Source organism: Pseudochaenichthys georgianus, chromosome 11 (genome assembly GCF_902827115.2).
Source record: "Pseudochaenichthys georgianus chromosome 11, fPseGeo1.2, whole genome shotgun sequence".
NCBI lineage: Eukaryota > Metazoa > Chordata > Actinopteri > Perciformes > Channichthyidae > Pseudochaenichthys > Pseudochaenichthys georgianus.
The window spans coordinates 26336475-26358170 of NC_047513.1; the positions used below are offsets into that span (position 1 = coordinate 26336475).

The window sequence follows — 21696 nt, forward strand, 5'->3', positions numbered from 1 at the left end:
TTCAGCCCGGACATTTCCCCCAAAACACATTTAGACGCGATCGCAACACAGTACCTTTCAAATCCGATCATTTTTAAGACCTTCTAAATCCTATTTTCTTATTTTTTTTTATCATATTTAAGACTTTTTAAGACCCCGCGGGAACCCTGTAAAAGAAAGTAGAGGACAAACACGGACATCGTCAAAAGAGGAGCTTTTCTATTATTTCTTTAATTTCTCCCTTTCTGTTCAGTTTCTTTAAACTCAGCTTACATGATGCTTGGCCACCATCAGAGAGGAGGGTTGGGGAAGACACACAGGCCCCTTAATCCTAAACACACAAACCATGTATCACAAGTGAAAAATAAAATATGTGTACTCCTCAACGTGTGTAATCGTCTGCAGGCGGTATTGGATCTGTGGTTAACGGGAGAGAAACCAATTAGATTCCAAGGTCACTCTTAAAAGCAGCAGTGATAATTGAGCCCTCACTGTAGATCTATCAAACCCAACAGTAAACAAATGCCAATAACATCCTAGGGCCTACTGCAGGGACAGTGTCCTTTCATTCTACAGGCTTGAAGAGATCTACAGGGGAAATGTGGAGACAGCGACTATGACAGTGTGACAAAGGAAGAAAAGCCAGGTAGAGAAGCAGTTAGTGAACACAAAAGTCGGTGGAATTAAATAGGTCATAGTGAAACAAAAGTTTGAACAACTTGTTCTGCTCAACTATTTTGTTCAGCGATTGAACAATTCTGTAGCAATTCAAGGTTGAAACTTACAGTGACTGCATATAATGTGTGTTTATCAAAAAACCATTCACCCCACAGACCACTACCATCAAAGCTCGCTGGGTGATTCTGACAGCAGCACTTCCAATGTTCATCTGGTGACTTTGCTCCCCGGCACTTTATTTATTTAATGTATCTAATCGTTTATTTGGAAGGGTCAATGCACAGTAATGAACACTTAAAACATTCAAATGTATCAAGCGTAACAGTGCCAGATGTAGCTTTGAGCTCATTTCCATCGGCAGTACCTCACATAAAACATACATGATATGCAAACAGTGCAAAAGAGCAAGAGCAGCATACACAAGTATTTACCACATGGCAGTACAATATAGCAGCTACGACATATAAGGTACAAGAGAAGATAAAAGTGCTACATAAAGTGCAAGAGGAGATACCCCTGTGTTAAAGTGCATTTAGCGGTGATTGCACGTCTGTTTGTTTCTCAACCATTCTTTGAGTTGACCTTTAAAGCTATTGAGAGTGGGACAATCCCGTATCTCAGTTGGGAGGCTATTCCACAATGAGCTGCCTTTAACGGAGAGGACATTTTGTCCAAAAGTGGTCCGTCTGCAGTGGACTTCAGTCTCCTCTGGTTTCTGACCTAGTGCAGCGTCCAGTGTATTTTTTGTGGATGAATTCCCCTAAGGGTGGGGGGGCCAGTCCATGTAAAAGCCATGGGATACAACTGATCATAAGTAAAGCTTTGGTAAAAATATTAATATATTGATTATTTGTTTCCAATCTAAGAAAGTGAAGGTGTGTAAACTTATAACAATATTAAGAACTGTAGATTCAATATCATGTAGTTTATAATTGACATAATATGCTTAGAACAATGTTTCCCTTCTTTCCCTATCCCTTGCATCACCCTAGCGGTTTGTGTGTATGAGTCAGATGTGACGCAGTACTCGAGTAGGCAGGTGTATCCGTGCTAATGATATTGAACCTAGCAACACTGTCAAACCACCCAAACACAGCTGGCAAGTTGTACTCCCATATCAGACGATCCTAAAATAACTACATTGTTATGCTAGGAGAGAATCATGTTGGGGGTTTTGCATGCATCTTTGTTTATATTTATTTTTGAATGCGTGTGATAGAACATCGAGACCATGCACCTTTATAAAAAGGTTTCAACTTATTTACTATCAGATCTTAGCACATCCTTAAAATATCAACTTTTATGCAAAATAGAGTACCTGACAATTATCTCTACCTGTTCAATGTTATAATTGGACACTATATACTGTAGTTTACTATTATTGCTTACACTTTAATCAGGCATTAAATATAGACGTTTAAAATGTGATGGCGTTTTCACTTATGTTGATAAATTGTACAAGATAACCTAATGCTGATGATTTATCTCTTATGTATGTACTAACCTCAAATGAATACTGCTAGCTTGAGAAACTGCCCAACATGCGTTGTTTTTTGATTATTTTTTAAGGTTCATGTGGTCATAAAATGCATGCATGATTTAATAGGAGCTCATTAGTAACAGCAACTTACTGGCATTCATAAAACTAAATGGCTAATAAACCTAGTATGTTGCTATATAATCTGCTCCCGTGCACTTTTAAAATGAATTCCCTGAATAGTGCAGTGTCAGAATGTTCCCGTTTAAACAATAAGCCCCCAGGCTCCCACATATTAAAGGGTAGTAGAGTATATAAAGGTCGATGTAAAGTATAGCAAACTAATTAACTACAAGGGGGAAGATATCCTTAGTAATTAAACCAAATCTAAATATATTTAAAGAAAGCTATATGTGAGAAATCTTCCTGGTTATTCTTTTTTTGACCTCTTGACTTAACATCAGAAAAGAATGAGAGAGATAAAAAAATACTAGCAGATCATTCATGACAGGGAGACAATATTACCACACAGGTGCTTGGAAGAAAATAATATATATCACCATGTCTATACTTTCTCTAAATGACCCACTCAAATATAATACTAATTACTACTACTACTATTTTAGCTCTCATATCTGGTGTATGTGTATTCCTATCCTTTGCTATTGTTAGTTACCTGCAATTCTTTACTTTCTTCCATTACATGTCACTTCAGTAGTGTGGGGCAGTGGGACACGAAGTTGCTCTCCCGTGATCCGAAGATCAGCGCACTATTCCACTGAGCCACAGTGTCCCTTATTCCCACTGCACTGCTTTTGCTGGCATCATTTTACTCTAAAGAGGCTGCCTGAACAGACATAAATAACACTAAAAACTCAAAAACCAAAGTCAATTTAGTCGAGTCCATATTGGGAGTTTGCACCTGTTCCAGGATTCAAATAATCCACTTTAAACCATAGTGGGTTGAGTAGCTGGGTCGCCATTATGCAGAGTGGGTTATGCAGTAATGTTTTTGAATTATTTTTGGCAAGAAATTGTGCTTACATTACAGCCTACTCAGAGCAAATCTAATCACAAAAAACAGCATGCGTGTCAGAGTCCTGCATCGGGTCGGGTACCCGCGGGTACCCGACGGGTGACCCGCAAAAAAGGTGATTCGCGGGTGGTATTTTTCCAAACGCTTTTTTCCGGGTTCGGTTCTGGGTAAAACAAAGATGATGCGGGTCGGGTCGCGGGTGTTGCATAATAAATATATTGAAATAATGATAATTTAGTTTAATGTTTAAATCCTCAGACCTCTCCCCCGCGGGACCGTGCATAATCATAACCTCTGCAGCGCATCAATCTGCTGCTGAGCGCCACATTGGAAATGGCTGAGGTGAAGCTTTCTAGTGGAGAATACAGCATTTTCAATAACACTTCCTCAAGAGCGAAACCCAGCGTCTGGGAGGCTTTTGGTGTCATCCTAGATGGAGAAAATAACCAACATCCCACGCTTTTTGAGACAAATATGCAACTGCGTGTGTTAATAATTGCACGTTTTCACTGCTCATATATAGGCTATGCGGGTTCGGGTCGGGTCGCGGATCTTGTGCCGACGGGTCGGGTCGGGTTGCGGAACTAATTGGCAATATGTGCGGGTAGCGGGGCGGGTTCGGTATTGCACGTCGCGGGTGCGGGGCGGGAGCGGGTCTTGAAAATCAAACCCGTGCAGGACTCTGATGCGTGTACCCATTTGTGTTGCTTTATTTAGTATGTTGAACCGTGCATTTGTATCCAATCCATCAAATGTAAATGATTGTCAATATACATTTGTGATGTAATGAAGACCAAGTCTGGTTGTATCGTAATCCTTTAACGGAAAATGTGCCACCTTTTATGTTGATGTCCAATCAGTTTTGATGGTAAAAGCAGTGAAATATGAAATTGATTTTGGAAACAGAAGTGTGTTGGTGTCCATTTTAAGTCCCAGTAGTATTGACCAATCATGTTTGAGCCAGCTTGGTCAGACGCAGGGCAAAGTCTGTCTGGAGAACAGAAAGAGGCCCAACGCACCAACATGTCTAACATTGATTCATCATGAACACATATCTGACATCAACATTAAAAAGACAGTGAATTGTACTCTTAATTATCGTTATCCAAAAGTCTATAGGATGGATTATGTCCTTTTCCTTTTAGTTGATTAAATCCCTGAAGTGAACATACATGACTGGGGGAATATGTTTTAATGTTGCACTTTCCAATCTGCACTGATTACTGTTCAAAGGTCATGTGTACCAAACAGTTAGAATAAATACAGTTGCAGTATGTCTTCTTTTGTAATGAGCACATCATTGCCCATGGCCAGGATTTGCAGTGTCCTTAGAAATCCAACTTAAAATGGGACATTATCTGATGTTGGAAGCACATTTCAGGTGTATACTTTTGATTTGCAACTCTGCTTCCTGAAGATAACATCTATTTTCTGTCAGAAAGTCGGCTTCCTCCAGTCCATTAGTTACCTGTCTGCTGCTTTTGAACCGGATGAGAGGAGTTCATTTGATTTGACGCTGATCAGCCTTTTTTTGCTGTGCTGCTCCAGCATCACCATTTTTTAGGGAAATACTACAACTAAGTCTCTGCTCTAAGTCTTCGCTGGCAATTGCAGAAAAAATAGATGACTTTTGGTTTCAGCATTGGCCTTAAAATCATACTTGTGTGACTTCAACCCCTCAGAGTAACGGCCCGTCCACACAGCGGCGTTGGAAGAAGCTTCCAATATAATTCTGAAGCTTTCGGTGGAAGCGTCAGCCAATCAAATCATATGCCAGTACAAGCTATAGCCAATCAAACCGCTGCTTGTGTGTCAGGGGCGGGAGATTCATGTGATTGGTTGTTGGTCGAGCTTCAGACACGCCCAGCTCCAAGCTTTGTTTGAAGCTGTAGTGTGGATGGGCCGTAATGGAGGTGGAGGTGATCATTCAACAAAGCCAGAGCATATAGAAAATAACACTAGAGATGTCCCGATCCGATCGGCTCCGATCCCCGATCACGTGATTTTCAAAAAATCGGGGATCGGGAGAAAAAAATGGGGGATCGGGATTTAAAAAAAAAAAAAATTATAAAATATATATTTTTTTATTTAATGTTACAAAACAAAAATGACCATGTTCACGTCTTAAAGTCATCCTGAGGACTTAGTTTTGATTTAAAATTACACAACATCATGTATGTGTTGCTTTCTTTGGGCTTGTTTTCAGACCTGGTTGCTTATTTCTCTGAAATCTGGCAACAGAGTGGGCGCAGTGTCTAATAGTAACAGTAAGCTAACGAGAGGCTACGTTCAGCTGGTGACTCGGGAGTCGGGACAGAGAAAATGTCAGGAGTTTGGAAGTATTATACAATTGAAAGCGAAGGCAGTGTAACAGCCAGATGCAATGTTTGCAAGGCAGAGGTTCCGCGTGGTGGAAAGAACAGAGCTACGTTCAACACGACCAATCTAACACGCCACCTGAGAAACCAACAACAACACGGCGAGTACACAGCGGCCACTCAGGGAACGGCACTGAAACAACCGACACTTTCAGAGACTTTTAAAAGGAAAGAGAAACTGCCCCAGAACAGTGAAAAGGCCAAAAAAATAACAGCCAAGATAGCTGAATTCATCGCGTTGGATGACCAGCCGTTATCTGTTACCTTTGTTTTCTCTTAATGCATTACATAAAGATCGGATCTGGAAAAATCGGTATCGGCAGATTGTCAAAATCAAATGATCGGAATCGGATCGGGAGCAAAAAGAGGTGATCGGGACATCCCTAAATAACACATATTATCATGACTCTTTCTTGATAATGCAGCAAAGCCACAATGCCTGAAAATGCATGAGCAAATTCAATCAACAGTTGTGTATTACTCTGGCCTTGAGGCACGAGTACAAACTGAGCTCATAAAAGTCATCTCTTGATGTGATAGCCTTTCAGATGGAACATCTAATTATCAATCACTTCAGTTTGATGTCGGCATGAAGCTAACAGCCACTAAGGGTTAAATAGCGTTCTCTAATATTTCTCCATGATCATCTAATCTCTAGTGTCCCCTCCCCCTTTTGTGAGAATGCTTAATGAGATTCAAAGAGGCTTGTGTGGCTGTCTCCTGCATGGGATAATTAGCCACTTGGACAAGCTGGAAAAGGATGGCCCCAGATGGACAGATGGCAGTTGCTCCCCTCTTTCATCTCCTCCAGACCCCTCTGTCCCTTGGTATTGCTCACTCAAAGATATGGCCACATTACAGTACATCTCTCTATCTTTAAGCTTTCCTAAAGAAAAAAACTCCAGTTTGCTTTTCAAGATCTTTTGGATCACGAACCACCTCCCTGAGGCTGTGAGAATAGATAGGAGCTCTGAGATTTCCATGACGGGGAATGTGGGAGAAAGATGGTTTATGGTGGGAGGAAGAATCGACAAGAGATGAGTAGCTTCTTGAGTACATAGAAAATGAGTCATCCGGGCACCAAAAACTGCCAAAATGTAACCACCACCTCACTTTCACTGCCTCTTCCTTTGCAGTGTTTCTACTGTGCTGTCCACCCTCAGTATTTTCTTTCCCAAGAGCGTCATGTACTTGTTTCCTTTTAATTAGTTTGAGGGTCGCTGAGAAAGCCATTCTATTGTGACTAGGGCTGCAACAAACGACTAATTTGATAGTCAATTAATCTATCGATTAATGAAACGATTAATCGACTATTCGGACTATTATGCCTTGCACATTTTCTCAAGCGCTCTTATTTAGCCATCAACTTTTAGATTTAGCTTGAGGTTGTTTTAGGCATGTGGAAACTAACAATGAAGACAATAAAGATGAATACTTGATTAAAAAATACATATTATTAAATTAACTAAACAAATTGTTTACAAAATGAACATGGCTTTTCATTTAAATTAAATAAATAATATTTCACATCAAAAGAAACAACAGTGTTTTAGCAAATAATAAATAATGTGATGACAGAATTGTAAACAGAATAGCTGAAACTTTAACAAACTAAATAACTCGGTTACCTCAAATCATTACCCCATGTTTGTATAATGTAGTTAACTGCGTGTGTTGCTGCTAGCATACATAACACCTGACGTGAAAACGTTACTCGTGGACGGGGCTACAGAGCTGCTAGAAAGACAGTCGAACCCGGTGCATTCCTCCGTCTGGATGTGGAGCACTTTTGCTAAATATTTAGATAGATTGATCGTGTTACCGCCCTTAAATGCTAAACTCTTATTGCACTTTTGGCAACGAGCATCGAGACGGGTAAAGTTTAACAACACCTCGGAGCGGCGTTCTCTCCGCCATCTCCGCACGCAGTGTGTTGCTGCATGTAGCAGCCGCGTGTGTGTAAACTGCCCCGCCCCCTCCCACACAGACCAGGGAGAGAGATCTCGTCTGATCGAAAATACATCATAGACGCATTTGTTTGCCTTTTTGCATATTAGAAACGAGCTGGCCACACTAAGACTGCGATATAATGTTTTTGTATCAATAATACATGACATATATTTTTTAAATGTCCCCAGTACCGATAACGTTGTAGCTTAACGGCGCGTAAAACGCACGTGATGACGTCACCAACGAATCGACGACTGAATTAGTTGGCAACTAATTTGGTAATCGATCTTAATCGATTAAGTCGATTAGTTGTTGCACCCCTAATTGTGACCCATTCAAACATTCAGATTACAGCAAGAACTGAAAAGCATGGGATGCAAAAAAGATAGAGAAGGCCTTTATTCCACTGTTGTGTTCACTGGCCCGTTGTCTGGCTTTCACAGTTCATTTTTGGGAGATTAGCATTTGTTCTCTCTCCTTTGCCACCGCTCCCAGTAATCCCTCCCTCTGTTTTAGTCCGCTACTCCATGCCTACTTTTGGGACAATATGCAATGCAAATGGATGCCACATTTAGTATTATCTGCTCTCGTCTTTCTCTTTCTCAAACACAAGAATCAGAAGGAAGCCAAACAAGAGGATAAGAAATGAAATGTCAGTGTAAAGTGTGACCGTTGTTGTGGCCTACTTTTAGGGGCTGTAAATGTTTGTGAAGTACATACGCATGCAAACAGTTGGGTGATTTTTCACGATTAATCAGACAGGTGGTCTAAAATAAATGCCTGTCCCAAATCCAGATGGCTGGCCCGCTGTAAGAGGGATGAGGAGGTTTTCAAACAACTATTGTTACCAAGATGGCAAGATTTTTTTCTTGCCGGTCAAATGTCCGGAAATAATTTATTTTACCGGACAAATTTGAAACTTACCGGTCATGTTTCAATAATAATAATAATAATTGTGCAGCAGAGTTCCCGTTAGCAGGTAATTACCGGACTCTGACCGGATATGCTGATGTTTAAAACTCAGTTAATGGGGCTCATTTTTATACTGCTTCAGTTTATAATAATTTTTCAATAAATGATTCCACAAACAACATAATTATCACATTCAAACAAACTACTTATAGTAGATAGAGTACATTATTCAAAAGTGTACATTAACTTTGGATAATAACACAGAAGAAACGGACTCTCCCTCCCTCTCTGATCATGCAGAGCTGTGTGTCTCTGTCAGACTCAGCAGCTGATCTGATCTCTCTCTCGTGTCCGGTTACACTTCACTCGCGTTTATGTCCATATCGATCAGACCCAGCTCTCCTGATCCGCCTTCATAGAGAGCACCGATCAAACTATTAAGAGTGAATATCGGCCGATAATGATCGACGGCCAATCGATCGGAGCATCCCTAATTATTACCGGACATTTTGACCGGCAGGTTTTGAATTTACCGGTTTTTTATAAATGTTACCAGCTAAAAACCGGTAATTACCGGCTAACGGAAACCCTGACTTACAGGTGCATGAAGAGGGATATGCGGAGACACAAACTCCCAGTTATTCAAAGTACATAGCCATAAAATCACCGTGGATTAATTGAAACGTTTACACAAGTTAAGTATTTACTAGGGATGCTCCGATCGCCAATGTTGGGGCCGATCGCCGGAATCAGTATCGGCCGATACCGATCGCCGATCCGATCGAGTGGGCGGGGCCTAAATGGGCTTTAAATCTTCCATTTAAAGTGATGTTTAAAACTCAGTTAATGGGGCTCATTCACTGGCGCTTCCACAAACAACAATCAACTTAATTATTACATTCAAATGAAGTGCATTATTCAATTTACATTAACTTTGGATAATAACACGGGAGAAATGAGCGGAGGCGCTCTCTTTTCCTCTCTCCTGGCAGCCTGTCAGTATCTCATGCAGCTCACTGATCCAGTACTGAGTGACCCGACAGTGAAGAATAAATATATGAATAACTAGTTTAGCTTGTTCCAGAGGTAGATAAAATAGCTAAGTGTGTTAGGTCTAACTCTTGTGTGTTTGCTCCGCTCACCGGTCCGTCACAGCGGGCGGAGCTGCAGGATTTCTGCTTCACACACGTTGCATACCGCTATTTTACTGTCTTTTTCGGACACCTTAAAATAATGCCAGACCGGTGCCAGTTTGGCGAGCTTGTTTTGCCGCACACAGAGAAAAGTGTCATGTATTTTACGTCACGCGATCGAGAAAGTTTTGAGATTTCTTCAAATGCCGTTGCCATGGCAACACAATGCTCACCATGAAACACGGTTTTCTCATAACTTCAGTGAAAATGCTCGAAATGGCCCAAAACTTCACAGGTTTGGTAACGATGCAGCCATCAACACATCTCAGCGTATTATGGGATGTCATCAAATGCCATTGCCATGGCGACAGATCATTCACCATCAAGTTAGTTAAAAAGTTTGCAGTTCAAATATTCTTCTGCTTCTGCCTTTTTACTTTCTTTTCTCATCTTAATACAAATTCATTCACTACTACTTCCATCTGATATTTAACTCCTTCAGCCTATTTTCAGCTGCAGAAACCATTCAACGATTACATTATTCAGCTATTTCAGCACATCAAGGCTATACATGTTGTTGTTTATACCTTTTTTTAAACCTTTTCTTTTAAATATTAAGCTTGTTCTGCATGTTTGTAGCATGTGTTAATAACATATTCAGCTTTTTCTGCATTTTCAGCTAAATTCAGCCATAACTGTTCACAGTTTACAGCATTCGCCCGCATTTTCTGCAGGAAATGCATTCTCTAGTTTGATATGATTATCATGTCCTTCAAGACATGAAGGACATGTGAAGAGGTTCACTCTGTTTCATCTTGATACTGGTCTGGCTGGGTACTAAACATTTCTCTTTGGTGAAATAAATGAAACGGCATGGCATAGTAGCCAATAAGGTTACTTTTAATTTGCATGGATATTAAAATTGGAAGGGCATATATTCAGTCACCCTTGTATTATCGCGTCTTTGAAAATAAATCTAAATCGTGACTGAGGTGGAGTGTTTGACGGTTACTTATGAACTCTTCAGGATCATGGGAAGGTCATATGGCAGATGTACCGAGGAATAATGGAAGGGAGCCAAGATTAAGGCTGGTGTGTTGCTCTTCCCTAAAGGACATTTACTACAATCAGCGTTCACATTATATGGTATGTGAAGGCAGAACATTAGTTGTGGAAAGAGGAAGAAAACAATCCCTCAGAGGATTTAACAATGTTCTCCGATATGGCCAAAGGTCCCTCGTGAATAAAACATGTGGACTGACAAGGGCAGATGAAGAACAGACATTTTGGCTCTGTCGGACCAAGGAAAGATTAGCCATATTGGCTCTGATGGCTGATGGCTTGGCCAGTGGAGATTTCAGCCTCCTCTGAAAATACGTTGTTTCTGTCCTCAGAGCTTCAGTCCAATGCACCACCGACCCATGAGACATACTGTATCTACCTTCAAGGCCTCTCTTCAAACTTTGGGCTTAACTCTATTGTAGGGTTGATAGTTTTTACTGCCTGGGTGGTTGCTGTTTGAAGAAATGACCAGTGTTGAGGGGGTCTATGTTGTTTTGAGCTGGGGGCTCTGCTGGTTCATGGAATCCCCCAGTGTGTGTCTGCTCTCATCTGAAGGTCACAGCTCCACTGCCACAGCTTTAATACTGCCTTCCTGGTCTTAAGGGTCTTCAAGGGTTTGGGTTTGGGTTTGCTATCCTGGCTCCAAAATGGTGGAATGAGCTCCCCATTGAAATCAGGACCGCAGAAAGCTTACACACCTTCCGGCGCAGACTGAAAACTCATCTCTTTCGACTCCACTTCGAGCGATAGAATGACTAACAAAGAACTGCTAACAGAGCACTTATATACTAATAAAGGACTGGCTTATCTATAGCCAGTTGAGCAGCACTTGAAACGATTGGCTCTTTGAAACCTGATGTTCTTATATGATTCTGTTTTCCTCAAGGTTGTGTCTTCCTGGTCGAATGTACTTATTGTAAGGTGTGTGTGTGTGTGTGTGTGTGTGTGTGTGTGTGTGTGTGTGTGTGTGTGTGTGTGTGTGTGTGTGTGTGTGTGTGTGTGTGTGTGTGTGTGTGTGTGTGTGTGTGTGTGTGTGTGTGTGTGTGTGTGTGTGTGTGTGTGTGTGTGTGTGTGTGTGTGTGTGTGTGTGTGTGTGTGTGTGTGTGTGTGTGTGTGTGTGTGTGTGTGTGTGTGTGTGTGTGTGTGTGTGTGTGTGTGTGTGTGTGTTGTGTGTGTGTGTGTGTGTGTGTGTGTGTGTGTGTGTGTGTGTGTGTGTGTGTGTGTGTGTGTGTGGTGTGTGTGTGTGTGTGTGTGTGTGTGTGTGTGTGCAATAGAAAGTATGACCGAGAAAGAGAGAGGTAAAGATAAATATATATTGATATCCACCTACTTGTTTGGAACTGTGAATGTTTGGAGTGTGTGTTTGTGTGCCTGCATGTACATCTGGACAAACGGACCTGTGCTATAATTCACATAGCCTCATTAAAATGCTGAAAGTTTTGGCTTAAAGTCACTGTGACCCCCGCTCTGCTGTAAGCAGGACCTGCATACTGAGCAGAGCTCTGATTGATCTACCTAAGTAGCTGCTATCAATGGGGACGTTCTTCATCCCTCTGCACGCAAGCCAGCACCTACACATGAACACATATGGTCATTTGATGCTTCTTCACAATGAACTCATTACCTGAATGGTCATTTCAAGCGTTTGATCCTAATGTGGAGCTAGTCACCTTTGACACCTAAACTCCGCCCATCACTGATTATGCAAAGAGTAATTTGACACCTTTGCCCCTCAAACAGAAAACAGACGACATGAAACGATGAATATAAAGCAGAACATAGACCCATTCCACTGGGAAGGGTTGCTGAATTGCATGATGACAACGACCTTTGTTCAAAATCCTGAAAGGCATTAACAATTTAATGAGTCACATCTCATCAGTATGGAAAGTATCTCTATGCCCGCGTTATATAAATGAGTTTTGACTGGCCCTAAAACCCTCAATCATGATATGACAGTGAAAAGACAAGTCTGAGCATCAAGGATTTGCAATTCCAACTTCAGATACTCACAAATAGGATGTCGCCTATTAAGTGTGTGCAGCTGTTAAACCATTTCCTGTCCATTTCATCTTGTCCAACCATTTTATGAATGCAATGTAAAAGAGCTGCATCAAAGCCTAGCTGTTTCTCAGAGAGCTCTGTGGGTCAGTGAATGGTTTTGAGCTCATTCCCCTCAGTCATCAACACCACTGGCTGCCTCTATCACCTTGCTTTGCCCTACATACATTCCTTCGACAATCATCAAAAGTCTGAGTCAGACTTAGGAGCTTTGGGACCTGGAAATGGAAACTGGTTTAGCTCTGCGCTCTCAAGACAATTCCACATAAAATCGAACGTGGTCGGCCAGAGAGAGAGAGCGAGGTGAAAAGGGAGTAGTTTTCAGCAAAAAAGGGGGAACAGTGAAATGGTAAAAGGCAGAGGTGTCAAAATGATATTTATGGTAGCCTGTTAAACCCTTATCCCATATTTATTAATCTCCTAATCCGTAATGGCATACCCGTCAGCTCCTTATCCTCTGGCTCTGCCACAGTTTATCCCGCTCTTAAGTGGGTGTTTAGCTTGCTTGTTGTGTTTGGAACTGGCCTTTAATTCAAAGGGACATGTTTATGTGTCCCTAAGGTGAATGAGGGGAGGAACACTAACAGGGCTTTTGCATTTAAATATTGGCACTGGCGTTTTGAGGCCTTTGTGTGCAGTGTGGATCATACACTGTAATTCATTTGTGAGAGATTTACTTTGCAGCTATGTACTCAGAGCCAGAGGTGATTCTGGAACTCTCCATCCTAGTAGTAGCACTCCAAACACATGTGTGCCAGACACCGCACGATCCCCCTTAATGCTTCATCTTTAAGCGATAAAACATCTCCTGAGGCGTCTGACTCACGTTATCAGTCTTGCACTTGCTGTTGTAAATCAAGGTCAGGGTTGTACAACAAAGCTTTACATTTCCGCCTCATTTTCATTACACCATGCAGCCTCCAGGCCATACTAACATGGAGAAACACATCTGATCAGATAAATAACCTAATTATGCACATGTTTATAAATACATTTAAAAAGAAGCAAGAACGGCAGTAAACACCAGAGACTATATTTGATTGAATATGTTTGATTTTCTGATATTTATTGTTATTTATAAAATACCACTTTGATAATACCTTAAGCCATTTCATGAAACCTTTACATGTAATTGCTTTTAAAGCCCAGTGTATTGTAGGTCTCTCTCAGGTTTAATCAAATTGGTGCATGAACGTTGGGTTGCTTTTGAATGATTAGAAGCAGAAAAAGCAGTTTGTGTCGAGTGAAAATATAATATTATAGTGCAGTACTAAAACCTTACACTAGTTTGAACATTCTCCCCAAAATAAGCTTAAGCAGGTGAGCATAAAGACACATACAGCACAGACAAACATCCTCACCTTTGACTTACACCTTAGGCTGCGGCCACACGAGGACGAATTCGGTCGTTTGCGTTACTGTTTAGTGTCATATAGACCGTTCGGCCACACGAGGACGACCGAATACGGCACTAAACGACTGAGGAAACGATAACGGGTCCCAAGGTGGATAGAAAGGCATACACAACTCTCTGGGGGGTCAAACGGCTCCGTGTGTGCGCCCTATCCGAACATTTTCAGATCACTGATAGTGATTGCGCAATAGCCCCGCCTCTCCCCACCTCTTCTGCTCACCTCCGCTTACCCCGCGCCATTGCTGAAGTGTTTCGCCACCAACAACAACAACAACAACAACAATGGCGGATCGCAGAGTTGCTATCGTGCTCCGGACGCTATTGACCATGCTACAGTTGTTTGTGCAACATCTACAGCAATAATGATGAGGCAATAGCTCCGCCTCTCCCCACCTCTGCTGCTCACCCCCGCGTCAAAGTAAACTGCACCCTGAACTCAGATTATTTATCTTTCTCTCGATATGGACCTAAACGCGAGTGAAGTCTAATCTGACAGGACGGAGACACGCAGCTCTGCTCACCTGCAGCTCCTCCCGCTGCAGCAAAACAGAGATTAGTGATTAGTGAAGTTTGCTTCAGTGGAAATCTCTTAAATGAGGGTTGAGGTCATTGGTGTCACTGACTTACAAGCGAGGAGATTGGCTGCCATGGGAGATGGGAGAAACACTTTAGCTTCATCTGTGACATACTCTCCATTCATCTCTCTGTGTGCAGTGTGGTTGAAAAGCCAAATCACTGACGTTTTGATATGCCGTTATTAAATCACGGTCTTATTTCTCCCTAGGGTTTCGATATGCCTGTTCCTCAAAACTCTATTAGAAACTTATTTTTACACTCCTACAGTCTCCGAGCCTTCAGGTGACCTTGTGTTCACCTTGACTAAAACGTAAAGCTATTGTATAGTGAAGCCGGGGCCCCCACTGCAGCAGGGGCTTACTTTATAAACGAAAAGTGCTCTGTTTTCATAAAAATAAAAGCTTCTGTCTACATCTCTACTGCTGTATGCTTTTAATTGATCCTAAGAGAGCTCTACAGTGCAGGCACGTATTTCCACCAAACACCTTCACCAGACTTAAGTATCTCCTCATTGTCTTATTTGTTGGAGCTGTATGCTTAAAGCAGATTTATTCTTTTTTCCCAGCGGCAGTACACAAACAATTTTTTTTGCATTCAAAGAAGAATAGCCATTAGCTTCCAAAATGTGTCTTGTACCCTTTCTCCATTCTCTATTATTACATTATTTAATCACATTTTCACTTTTCTTTGCTTGATTCCGCTGTATTAATGAGAGCTGGTCGGAGGTTTAATCAGAAACTACCACAGAGGGATGCTGGTATTTAGATTTGGGAGATGAGGTGGACACAGTTTGGGAAATGTCATTTACAGGTGGGCAATTGGAATGTATGCACACTGTTTGCGTGTGTATGAGCGTGTGTGTTTGCGATTGTGTTAGTGTGTCTCAAGATGGCTTTTACTTTAACAACTGAAAAAGTGCCTTGTAAGCAGCAGCCCTCATTAGCAAACAGATCAGGAGGCACTTTAAGTGTTTGTGGAGTATAATTCACAATTGGTTTTTCAAAGTAATAAAAGGAGGGACCTTTCTCTGCAAATGCCAATGCCGATCCTTCCCGGTCGCATTTTTTATTGGGCCACAGTTTGGTTAAGAGTCGTTAACATTACAGTTCCCCTTGAGTACCAGACCCTCCCTTTAATAGATCTCAAAGGTGTAACATTTTACCATCTCTAAGTAAAGGCCACATTAACTTTGAAACATTAGTATAATTACCATAAACAAACAAGACAATCACCAGAAAGACTGGCAGGTTCTGCAGCCTTGGTAATATATAGTCTGCCATTGGACTTGACTTTATTGGAAATCTGATGGATTACATAATTGCTTTATGGCCCAAAACAGAATCGCTATCAAGCTCAATAACTTCTTGCAAAGGACGTTTATAGATTGAGTAAAATATTACTCTTTCAAGAAATTATGTGTGCATTAATATCAGTTACTCGTACAGCAGGATATCATTTACCTAAAACGGTAAAACATCAGACTCCCAACATATACGGTCCATGAGGCTATGCCCTGACAAACTAGACAATTAACAAATGTAAAGATACATTAATAAAGGGACATTGAGATTTTCCAAAACAGACTGGTTGCTTCTCCTTTTGCAATGTACTGAGGAAGTGTATCAGTGCTTCAACTGATGCTGCAGATGGCAATGGTTCATACCGAGCCTTTAACCTTAAATACACTTACAAATGTACAGGGTATAACTGCAGTTTTCAATGTGTGGCCTTCATGTTTGCTTGTTAAAACGCAACCGTGCTAACATGCTAATCTCTGTTCTCTGTGTCTTTGCCTCCAGGTTCACTGGCCCCAACCTTCCCTCACCCATCATTAGCAGCAAGAACTGGCTTCGGCTGCACTTTACCTCTGACGGCAACCACAAGTTGAGAGGTTTCAGCGCCCAGTACCAAGGTAAGATGAAGAGTGGTTTTGATGTTTTAAAAGGACCATCATTCATAATGTGTCCCAGCTTTACAGATCAGCAAATAATTACTGCGTTTTCATCATATTTGAGTCCCCTTTAGGATACATCTGAATAGGTATGGTGACCAAATGTGAATATAGGTTTTACTTATACAAGAATAACAAACATCTCGTCACTGACAGCCTTGAAAAAAGTCATACTTTTCCCATATCGGACACTCAAAGTCTAAGAGGCACGATGCCTCTGACTGAGCACTCGGGGTGAACTGTACCTTAGTGAGATCCCTTTTTGCACACATTCAAGACACAAACAGGAATTCCATAAAATGTGTTCAAGTCTAATTTAGTAAATCACATCAGTCTTCTTATTCCCAGTTGCAAATGAGCTTACATTTTCTTAAATTATCGTAATGTTCTTTATATTGTTTGCAAGTTTTCAAACTACCTACAGTGGCGACTGTGGCTGTGAGGGAGTGCGGTCGTCTTTCAACCAGAAGGTTGTGTGTTCGATCCCAGCCCGTGCATGTCGATGTATCCTTGGGCAAGATACTTAACCCTGAGTTGCTCCCGATGGCCAACGGTGTGTGAATGTTAGTTCCTAGAGTAAGCTACACTGCTCTGTATGAATGGGTGAATGACATGTAGTATTTAAAGCGCTTTGAGGGGTCGTAAAGACTGGATAAAGCGCTGTATAAGTACAGTCCATTTACCATTTACCCGCTGCATGTGAAATCATTTGACACATTTTGGCAGAGTAGAGGTAATATTTTAGAAAATATGAGCAGGGGAACGTGATTAGTTCTTCCACAGAAAAGGTGATAACTGAGAACCTCACCGCTAGCCATTAGCTGGAAATCTCAGAGACAATATGATGAGAGGAGGAAGGGATAAAAAGGAGAAAGAGAGGAAGCGATAGATGAAGAATATGGAAAAGACAAGGCGGCGATCCTATGGGTTTACAGGTTTAATGGTGGATAAATATGTCTAGAAGATCATAGGGAAGTGGGAGGCTAACACTTTAATTAGATTAAACACTCTCCCATCCCCCCCCCACCTCCCACCAGCCTTTCTCATCATGACAGGTCCCGTGCTTCAACGGCATATTGCAGTAATGAAATTACTCTCTGTTGAATATCCTCTTAGGCTCTATTTATTTCATTTCTTTTTCTCTAGTGTTTTTAAATTTGCGTGGTACAGGAAATAGCCTCAACCCAAGTGCTCTTACTAGAAATCTGATAGTACCTTTTTCTAATCAGGGTTGCAATCTGAAAAGCTTCTGCATTATGATTCTTCCTTCCAGACATATTCAAACAAACTTTTTGAGACATAACTCAGATAAGCTTTGAATTGCCAAGCAGCTGCAACTGAGCAAAGCAAACATTTATGGAAAACAAGTGACGTTCTTTTGTAAGAAATATGATGAGTGGGATATAGACAATGCTAAGTGTTTTTTTAATTGCTGATTAATTATGCATTTAGATGAGCCTTCCACTTAGCTACGATGGCTCTTTCTTCTCAGCACTGATCATTAAAATAAATATTTTTAACCTCATCATTTTATCGTATACATCGTATACTGTGTTTCTTCTCCTAATTAACCCTTTCTCTCTAACCTTCTTAATGTAATAATAGTGTTATTCCCTGTAACTTTCTATCTACACGAATGCAAAGAGAATGTACATTGTTTAGTTATTTTCATCTATGTATGCGTTAAACATATGTCTTTGTAGATCTCTTGAAAAGTACAACATTAAGGTAATTTGTTGTTTGGCAGAACCTTTTTTTTTTAGCTTAATTGCAATTGTCCAAACTGCTGATAACATGTCTGCAGTGATGTGTGGAACATGATGTATTATATAGTGTATTTGCTGCAGACATTTAGGCTATGCTGTAATGTGTGGGTGTCATTATTGCACTTCCTGCTGTCTTATACGTCTCTGCTCTGTTTCCCTCCACAGTTAAGAAGATGACTGAACTTAAGTCTCGAGGTGTAAAGATGTTGCCTAGCAAAGACAATCACCACAAGATATCAGTGTGTAAGTAATACACTTTACCTTTCAACACGGTTCTGGAAATAAGTTGGTCTGAAATAAATGTTATCTCAACATCATCTCATCTCAAGAAAAGTTCCATCTACCTATTTAATATATGAGTGTGGCCACATGGAACGCAACTTCTATTATAGTTCACTTTAATGTAGTTTTCTTCAGATTTATCTTGGGTGAAATCCCTGGCAAGAAACCATTTATTCTCATTGCACTGTTCACTGACAAGTTTGCATAGAGCCGCAGCAGATCCTTTTAAAAAGCATTTTATTTATTAATTAGAAAGTAATGCTTCAAATGTATACAATTGTCTTGAATCAATATTTCAAAAGTCTTAAAAACATTATTTGACATGATGACAATTATTTTGTTGTTCTAATTTCTATCAGCTATTTAAACAAATTATATAATTGACCAAATACCTCTAGGATTATTGTCATGCAGATCCATACTGTGTAAACCAGGGGTCTCCAACACGTCGATCGCGAGCTACCGGTAGCTCGCGGGCAGCTTTTCAGTAGCTCGCCGCTCGATTATCGATTATAGCGTAGTAACGTTGCTGCTTGATTTTCGGCCGCGGTCGGACAATAAAGTGTTTTTATTTTAGAATTGTTTCTGTCACACAAATATAAAATTGGTCGGTGACGCAGAAATCAAGTAGCAGATGTGACAGCGGCACAGCGACACCACACACGGACCAGTCTGCTTTATCCAGCAGCACCAGTCAAACCAACAGTAGAATGACCCGCTCTGAATCAGTCCGCGTCGCTGCGGCTCAGACACACAGGGAGGGATTTGTGTTTTTTGAAAAACACTCGTTATCGTAATGTCAGGTTTTTGGTGGATTTAATCAAGTCTTGGATTGCAGAGTATGAATGTCCTCTTGCTATTTTCAGTTGATAAATACGCGTGTAAAGTTTGTGAAGGCAGGAGGAAAGCTTCCGCGATCACCGTTTCCTCTCCGTTCCTCCAAGCCCCGCCCCCCCCTGAAAAATAACTACTAATAAGAGTGACAGGCTGATAGTGACCTGATAGAAACTTTATTATTCACTTAATCACTGATTGAGATGATGAAGCTAACTTAATCTCATACATTCATGGGATTCATGTAACAGTAAGACAGAGAATGTAAGTGTGCACCCACATGCACTATTTTTATAATGCTGTTGTAAATACTCCTGTTGTCTGCTGTGTTCAGACTTAAGTCATGTGTGTGATGCCTCATTCAAGACATTCAGTGTCCTTTTTTTAACAGAAGACCGTTGCTTGAAGCTGCAGCTAGACCGCAGAAGTATTAGTTTTTTGTTTTTGAGGATGGAAAAATGTCACACACAGATATAGGGAGGCTAGACCTATACAATTGATTAATCATGGTTTATAATTTCATGTCAACACGAAGAAGAAGAAAAGATGGCTGCACTGCAGTGTCAATCCTGTGGAGTTGGAGGTTATAAATCTCCAAAATAATGGTCAGCTGAAGTCTCAGCAAAACTCTCAACATTTCTGGAGCCTTGTAGACCCAGACAACTATAAGAACATTCACCAAGCAGCACTGAACATGTCTGCTTTATTTGGTTCTGTATACATCCCTTTGTGAAGCAGCTTTTTCTGCATGTCATGAAATCTAAATACAGAACAAGACCGACTGATGAAGTTGTAAATGACTCTATTAGAGTGCACCTGAGTGGGTCCAGCATACACCTCTATGGTAGACTCCATGCAGCGCCAGTTATCTCACTAACTGTAAAAAAGAGTGAATGCACTTATTTTACACGTGCCATAAGATGCTTGCAAGGTGGTGATTAAGGCAATGTATTTACTATGTGGGCCATAATAATATGTGAGAAATTGTTGTTTTCTTGGACCTTGATGTGAAGTTAAGATTTTAGATAAGCTTTAGGTATTTCAATTTCACACAAAAGTAGCTTAATTCAACTGATGAGTGCTATGTGAATAAATGTAAGCGATGCGATGCAAGTAGCTCTTGGCCACTTTAATTTTTTCAAAGTAGCTCTCAGGTGGAGAAAGGTTGGAGACCCCTGGTGTAAACAAATGTGTGTATAATTGGTTTAAAAGCAAAAGTGGCAATAAAAAGATCCTACATCTAGGGATGGGTACCGAGCCCCGGTATTAAAGGGGCCCCGGGGCTGAATTATTAAAGACTGTGGTACTGTTAATCTCCGACGTTATCTTTTTAGTGTCGTACATGTTGTTTCTAATACGCAAAAAGACAAAAAAATGCTTCTATGATGTATCTCCGATCTTTACAATCCAGACGAGAGATCTCTCTCCCCCGCCTGTGTGCGAGGGGGCGGGGCAGTTTACACACACGGCACACGCGGCTGCTGCATGCATGCAACACACACACACACGGCGAAGAAAACACGCTCCAAAGTGTGGATAAACTTTACCCTTCTCGATGTGGACAATGCTCGTTGCCAAAAGTGCAATAAGAGTTTAGCATGTAAGGGCGGTAACACGAGCAATTTGTCTAAACATCTTGCAAAAGTGCTCCACATCCAGACGGAGAAATGCACCGGGTCTGTTAAAGTTTCAGCTACAATGAAACAGTAACAATAATAATAATAATACATTTGATTTATAAAGCACCTTTCATTGCTCACAGCAATCCCAAGGTGCTACAGGAGGTATAATAAAAATAAACAAAAGTTTAATCAAAAGCCTTTTTAAAAAGAACGGTTTTTAAGCCTTTCTTGAAGGCGTCAGTCTGTGGAGTCCTCAGGTGGTCTGAGGGGGAATTCCACAGACGAGGAGCAGCTGCACAGAAAGCCCGATCCCCCATTGTGCGGACAACAACAACCCTGGTGCTGTTTCTTTTGATGTGAAATATTATTTATTTAATTGAAATAAAAAGCAATGTTCATTTTGTTCACAATTAGTTTACCTTTTTCTTTTTCAAAAGAACCGATAAAAGTACCGTTAAAGGACCTTATCGATAAGCGGTATCGATAAAAGTAGTAGTACCGTTAAAACCTTAACGATACCCATCCCTACCTACATCTCACTTTCCTTAAGCTATTCTAACACAGTGCTGCTAAATGCTGAAACAG

General features: G+C 40.9%; 1 protein-coding gene across 1 annotated transcript in view; it reads left to right on the plus strand.

Annotated features, from left to right (window-relative positions):
• csmd2 (CUB and Sushi multiple domains 2) overlaps window positions 1-21696 on the plus strand; it is a 280443-nt gene that overhangs the window by 127662 nt on the left and 131085 nt on the right. The window contains 2 exon segments of the mRNA XM_034094476.1: window positions 16456-16568; window positions 18539-18616. Coding sequence (XP_033950367.1) covers window positions 16456-16568; window positions 18539-18616 — 191 coding nt within the window.